Source organism: Tetrao urogallus (genome assembly GCF_951394365.1).
Source record: "Tetrao urogallus genome assembly, chromosome: 1".
Lineage (NCBI taxonomy): Eukaryota > Metazoa > Chordata > Aves > Galliformes > Phasianidae > Tetrao > Tetrao urogallus.
The window spans coordinates 192,789,632-192,796,882 of NC_136813.1; the positions used below are offsets into that span (position 1 = coordinate 192,789,632).

A 7,251-nucleotide genomic window follows, 5' to 3' on the forward strand; every position below is an offset into this window, starting at 1 on the left:
CAGGCACCATGATAACACACGCAAGCACCTTTTCAGAAGGGGAATTTTAGTGCTCAGGACCTGAGGACAGAGCACAAGACTGCTTTCCTATCCACACTGTGTGCACTGAGAGCTTTCTGGTGGTCTGTCTCTCTCTGCGTTGCGTGGAGAGCCCTCAAGTGCTCCTTGTTTGCATAGCTGCCTTTAATATTTTATCAGTTCTTACAAGCTTTTTGTAAAGCAGATTGGGATAGCTCCTCCTGCTGTTGGAGCAAGCAGGTTCATCATATATATTTAACACTTAGACTGAAACCATGTGCATCATTGGATGGAGATGCTCGGAAGCACCTTTCAGCCTGCTCTCCTGCACAGGTTTCCCATGGCAGAGCAGCTCTGCCAGGGTCACAGCTGCTCCACCAAGTGTTTGTCTTCAAGTTCTGTTCCTTGGGAAGAATGATTGCCCAATTTGGAAGGCTGCAGGGTTTGGTGTGTGCCGTGCACTTTTTCCTTGCAGGCACTCATCTCTGAGTGCAAGGGGATGATGTTATTCCCCTTCATTTCTAGCGTTGCTATTTGAAGGAGGGCTTGTTGCATATTAGTAGCTTAAAGAAAGCAACTTCACAGCTGAAATTCCCCAAGAACAGCATGAGAACGGCTCCTCTCCTACGTGCAGAGCAGTGTGGAGGATGTGCTGTTGGGATACTGCTGTTTCAGCACTTGTCCATGCTCTGAAGCTGCTTTTTCAGCATGCATGCACGTAACAAATAGATTTTCTCTGCTGGAGATGTCCTCAGCACACAGGTTTCCAGATTCTTCTTGAATCCCAGAGGAGATGTTGCAGAAGCAGTTCCCAGACACAATCTGCCTGGTCCCAGTCCATTTATTACCTTTCTGCTCCATCTCTCTCTGTGGAAAAGCAGCACGAGCCACAGTTGGCAGTGGTGATTCTACCTGCCTGTTAAACCAGTTTCTCTGCTTTCTGCAAGGCTTTCCTGCTGGCTCCTGGCTGCAGTTCATGGATCTGGGTGCCTGGAGCTGGTGTGGTTTGAAGCCTGCTGTGAGACACGATTTCTTTTGTTGACCTGCAGTGTTCTGGGCTCCCTGCAGCTCCTCCTTGGCTAATCCTATAGCTGATGTGAAACTGGCTGCAGGAGATGAGCTTGGAGATCAGAGACAGCTCTGCTTAGGCACAGTCTCCTCCAAACTTGGCTTGGAAGGGGCTCCAGCAGCATTGGTGTGGCCATAGCTCCAATGTGCCCCGTATACAAACGGTCCCATGGAGAGCCCACTATTTTCCTGCCAGGAGAAAAACTGAATTGAAACTCTCAATAATACTTTTTTAGGCTCAGGCTGTGTAAGATCACAGAATCACAGAATGGCTTGGGTTGGAAGGAACTGTAGAGGTCACAGAATTCTAGAATGGCTTGGGTTGAAAAGAACCAGAAGGATCATAGAATGTTTGAATGGGTTTGGTTGGAAGGGTCCTTAAAGATCAAAAGGCCATAGGATAGGTTAGGTTGGAAGGGTCCTTAAAGATCAAAAGGCCATAGGATAGGTTAGGTTGGAAGGGTCCTTAAAGATCAAAAGTCCATAGGGTGGACTATATTGGAAGGGTCCTTAAAGATCAAAAGGCTATAGGGTAGGTTAGGTTGGAAGGGTCCTTAAAGATCAAAAGGCCGTAGGATAGGTTGGGTTGGAAGGGTCCTTAAAGATCAAAAGTCCATAGGGTGGACTATATTGGAAGGGTCCTTAAAGATCAAAAGGCTATAGGATAGGTTAGGTTGGAAGGGTCCTTAAAGATCAAAAGGCTATAGGATAGGTTGGGTTGGAAGGATCCTTAAAGATCATAAGGCCATAGGGTGGACTATATTGGAAGGGTCCTTAAAGATCAAAAGTCCATAGGGTGGACTACATTGGAAGGGTCCTTAAAGATCAAAAGGCCATAGGATAGGTTGGGTTGGAAGGGTCCTTAAAGATCATAAGGTCATAGGGTGGACTACATTGGAAGGGTCCTTAAAGATCATAAGGCCATAGGGTGGACTATATTGGAAGGGTCCTTAAAGATCATAAGGCCATAGGATAGGTTGGGTTGGAAGGGTCCTTAAAGATCAAAAGGCCATAGGATAGGTTGGGTTGGAAGGATCCTTAAAGATCAAAAGGCCATAGGGTGGACTATATTGGAAGGGTCCTTAAAGATCAAAAGTCCATAGGGTGGACTACATTGGAAGGGTCCTTAAAGATCATAAGGCCATAGGGTGGACTATATTGGAATGGTCCTTAAAGATCAAAAGGCCATAGGATAGGTTGGGTTGGATGGGTCCTTAAAGATCATAAGGTCATAGGGTGGACTACATTGGAAGGGTCCTTAAAGATCATAAGGCCATAGGGTGGACTATATTGGAAGGGTCCTTAAAGATCATAAGGCCATAGGGTGGACTATATTGGAAGGGTCCTTAAAGATCATAAGGCCATAAGATGGACTATATTGGAATGGTCCTTAAAGATCAAAAGGCCATAGGATAGGTTGGGTTGGAAGGGTCCTTAAAGATCATAAGGTCATAGGGTGGACTACATTGGAAGGGTCCTTAAAGATCGTAAGGCCATAGGATAGGTTGGGTTGGAAGGGTCCTTAAAGATCAAAAGGCCATAGGGTGGACTATATTGGAAGGGTCCTTAAAGGTCACGGAATGGGTTGGGTTGGGGGGAACCTTAAGTCTCACAGTCATAGAATGGTTCAATTGGAAAGGCATCCACAACTTACAGAATAGTGGTGGTGGCTGGATGGCATTCAAACTTGTTCTCCAGATCAACACAGAATCTCCCGTTTTAGCAGGAAGTGGAACGTGAGGGAGGATTTAGGTTGTTTCTAGCTATGAGTGTGATGTAGTAGCACAGAGATGGCGTGTGTTTGCACACTCACTGCTGAGCATTTTGACACTTCACTGCTGGGCAGTGCTGCTGTGAACCAGAGGAAGGTGGTAACCCTGGGATCAGTGCTCTATCTGCACTGCTGTTGATTATCCTACCATTACTGCTATACTTGGAGATTGACCAAGCACAGTGTTGCCCGATCAGTCTGAAGCCGTCCTCTAACTGCTGAATACGTGCTGCTTACCCGTTTTCTCTTTTCTGTCACACACAGAATACATTCAGAAATATGCAACAGAAGAAGCACTAAAAGAGCAGGAAGAAGGCACCGGGGACAGCTCGTCTGAGAGCTCCATGTCTGACTTCTCGGAAGACGAGGCTCAGGATATGGAGTTGTAGTAGAAGAGGCAACCTGCTTTTCAGAGAGACTCTAATTTCCTAACCATGAGAAGCAGACTATAATATTCATATTTAAACAAAGCAATTTTTTTTATTACTAAACAAGGTTTTTATGAATAATAGCATCGATATATATATATATATATCACCCTTTAGATCTTGATTTTTTTTTTTTCTTGGTCATTTCTCAACCCGAGGTGCATAGCATATTCCCACATTCCATTTTGGTAGCAATATGCAGCCCAAATGCATGCATTCAGATTCCATTTGGCCAAGTCAAACTTGTGTGCTACTGAACTGTCAGCTCAAACAGCTGCCCTGGTAGGTAGGGAGTTAGCAAAGAGGTTTGCTTTCCGATCGATGTTTCCAAAGAACACCACCTTGGATGCTCACATGGAACAGCGTTTTCTCTTCAGATCAATCTGAGGGGATGTGCTATGAACTGCACAGATCAGACAGTGGGATGAAAGGTGCTCCTTCAGGTCAACCTCGCCGATGGTTTTGGATGCGGAGTCACATTTAAAACGTTCGACAGAACCAGCACCAATGCATGGAGCTCCTCAGAGCCTTGAAGCTGAAGAGTTTAGACTGGGATTTTCAGTCCGTTTTTAATAATGTGGACTCCTGCCTGCCCTTCTGAACCGTAGGGACTGACAACCACTGGTCCATCCATCCGCTTTTGGGACTTTTGGGAGCCTTCATCTGGATGTTATTCTTTCGGTCTGGATTACGAGCTGTTCCCTCGCCGGGAGGAATGAAACACAAACAATGCTCTTTGGTTTAGCTGGAGCACGTGCGTAGCCCAACTCTTACTTCGTCATCCTTTTTGAAACTGCTGCCCTTCGTGGCTCCAAGTTTCGCTTTTTTCTCTTGCTTGAAGGATGCTTGAACACCTCGCCAGCACCTCCATCTCCTGGGAGGGCTCTGAGCAGATGGATGAGCCGTGCTGAGAGCTTCGGATCCGCGGAGATCGGCCCCGTTGGCTGCGGTCCACGAATCCATCGGCACCCATTTTATTTTCCTTTTTCTCCCCTTCTGCACCAGCTTGGTAGCCATCTGCTTGTGTGTGTGCAACAGGATTAAAATTTCTTAAAGTTAACAAAGAATGTGATCTAGGAAAAAAAAAAAAAAAAAAAAGAGATGAATAATAATAAAAAAAAAAGCCTAAAAGCACCAATTGAGGAAGCAAGTGAATCTGCTCTTTTTTTTTTTTCCTGATATATATATATACTTTTTTTTTTCTTTGACAAATGAAATATTTGATTTCTTCGGGTGTTTTTCAGCAAGCTGAGATTTGCGTTTGTTTGTTTTGATGCTAAGGAACGGAGCAAATGTCTACCTGGGATGCTGGTATACTTGAATTTGGATAATTGTGTGTTGGAGATCGGAGTGGAGATGGATATTAAACCTGAACGTGACCTGCTGTATTTTGGGGGGGGATTTCTGAGGGGTTTGGGTGAGATATTTTGATGTGTGGCGCAGCCTATGGGACGGTGCATGGGAACTGATGCAGCCCATGCTGCTCTGAGCAGAGTTCTGAACGTCGGGTCGGCGCGTTTGGCTTTTCCCAGCCGTGTTTTCCTTTAGGAACGCCACCGAGTTCCGAGTCAGCGGGGTTGGAAGGGTTACAATCCTATTTCTAATTCATATAAAGCACAATCGATTCGTTTCGAAGAAGAAGAAAAAGAACTCATAAAGTATCATTTTGCTTTAGCATGATTTTCCTTAATAAAAATATACAAAGAATTTCATTTATGCTGATTACGGGCATGAAGCAAAGGGTTTGGTTTTTTTTCCTTTTTTTCCCCTTGCCCCCCACCCTCTTCTTTTCTTTTAATCAGTAACGTAGGGCTGTGGCTAGTGACTGTGCTGAAGTTCTCTATCTAGCATTTGTGGCTTGTTGGAAGGGTAATATTAACTATTTAACATGTAATGGTGTACTTAACTCTTATCTAGCACGCTGTTTTCTCATTATTTGGGGTGGGAGGGGCCACATTTGCTGGCACTGTTTACCTTGCTTACCTGCTGACCTAGCAGTTTGCTTGTGCTATAACCTTTACTGTAGGTGCTACTTAGGAGTAGAGTCAGTGCTGGGTGGTGATATCAGATTTAAAAGAAGAAAACAAAAAAAAAAAAAAAAAGAAAAAAAAGAAAAAAAAAGAAAAAAAAAAGAAAAACACAATAAAAATTTGTATTTTTTCAATATTGTATAAAAACTAGTGTTCTAATTACCTCACCCCCTTTCTTTTTGCAGGTTAGCCCCATCGCTCCGTCCCTCCCACCTTTGTTTCGATGCATCCCGCTCGCACGCTCTCCCCTCAGTTTGCTTTGCAGAGCACTGGTTTCACAGAGGTTCCCCAAAAGATCCGTGCTTGGTGCAGCCCTGACCCTGCCTGGGCCCCCTGCACCGCTCTTCTTTTCTCCCCATCTTCTCCTGTGTCGCTTTTCACCTCTTTTTCCAAGTCTTCCTCCTGAAAGAAACCTCCCTCCACCCCACCCAATAGCTTGTAAATAAAACCACGTGTGTAGACTGGAAAAGGTGGAGCCTTATTGCAGCACGGTAGCTCTTTTTTCATCTTGAGGGTGGTTTTTTTTTTTTCTTTTTTTCATTATCAGCATTCATAAAACAGCGTTGTCATCGCCTCGTGCTCTCTTGCACTGATGGGAGCATCAGCCGGCCCGACCCCCATCTCCCTGCTCTCAGATGAGCTCCCCCATCCCAAACCTTGGTGCTGAATTGGAAACAGGCTTTACCTTCTGCTCCCATCGATTCCCCTTTTGGCTGTCGAGGATTTTGCTTCTCTGTGGTGCCAGCAGGGTCATTGGAAGCTTCTTGGTGTCCTTGACGCTGCGCCATGGAATGTGTTCCCCAAGGGCTTTTTTCCTCCATCCCGTTGATCACTGGAAATTCCTTGGTGTCATCATCACCGTCCCTTGGGGTCAGTAGGACATGTTCCTCCATGGCTTTCTTGTAGCTCTGGTCATGAGGAGCTCTTTAATACTATTGATGCTACACTATGGGATCAATGGAACTTGTACCCCAATGGCTTTGTTCCTCCATCCCATAGCTTTGGTCATTGGAGGTTCCTCCATGTCAACAGATGTGCTGCCCAATGGCTTTGTTCTCCAATCCCATCGCTTTGGTCACTGGAAGTTCCTCAGTGTCAACAAGATGCGTTCCCCAATGGCTTTGTTACTCCATCCCATAGCTTTGGTCACTGGAGGTTCCTCTATGTCAACAGATGCGTTCCCCAATGGCTTTGTTCTCCAATCCCATCGCTTTGGTCATTGGAAGCTCTTTGGTGTCATTGGCACTGCCATGGGATCAGTGGGATGCGTTCCCCAGTGTCTTTTTTCTTGCATCCTGCTGGTCGTTGGAAGCTCCTTGGTGTCATCAACGCTGTGCCATGGGATCAGTGGGACGTGTTCCCCGATGGCTTTGCTCCTCCATCCCATAGGTGTGGTCTTTGGAAACTCCTTGGTGTGTACAGCACGCATTCCCCAATGGCTTTCTTCATCCATCCTATTGGTCATTGGAAGCTCCTTGGTGGCATCAACACCTTCCCTTGGAATCAGTGGGACGTGTTTCCCCAAAGGCTTTGTTCCTCCATCCCACAGATTCGATGCCTGGAAACTCCTCAGTGTCAATGGGACACATTCCCCAATGGCTTTCTTCATCCATCCTATTGGTCATTGGAAGCTCCTTGGTGGCATCAACACCTTCCCTTGGAGTCAGTGGGACGTGTTTCCCCAATGGCTTTGTTCCTCCATCCTATAGTTTAGATCCTTGGAAGCTCCTCAGTGTCAACAGGATGTTCCCCAACGGCTTCGTTCCTCTATCTCATGGCTTTGCTTTGCAGGCAGCATGGAGCAGAGCTTTGCCATCACCTCAGTACCACTCAACCTCGACTGGGACGGGCATATGCCCCACATCCAAGGCTCTTCTTCCCATCCTACGTAGAGTCAGAGGTGTTTCACCCCTTTTCTCCTTCCTTTTTGCTCACC

The 7,251-nt window shown here is 45.9% G+C and overlaps 1 protein-coding gene across 2 annotated transcripts in view; it reads left to right on the forward strand.

Moving 5' to 3' along the window:
* UBE2H (ubiquitin conjugating enzyme E2 H) overlaps positions 1-3,246 on the forward strand; it is a gene marked incomplete at both ends in the record, with an annotated part of 40,390 nt that extends 37,144 nt beyond the window's left edge. For both annotated transcript variants that reach the window (XM_079549362.1, XM_079549363.1), the window contains one exon: positions 3,122-3,246. In XM_079549362.1, the coding sequence (XP_079405488.1) occupies positions 3,122-3,246 (125 nt within the window). The remainder of the gene's footprint in view (positions 1-3,121) is intronic.
* Positions 3,247-7,251: the final 4,005 nt, after the last annotated feature.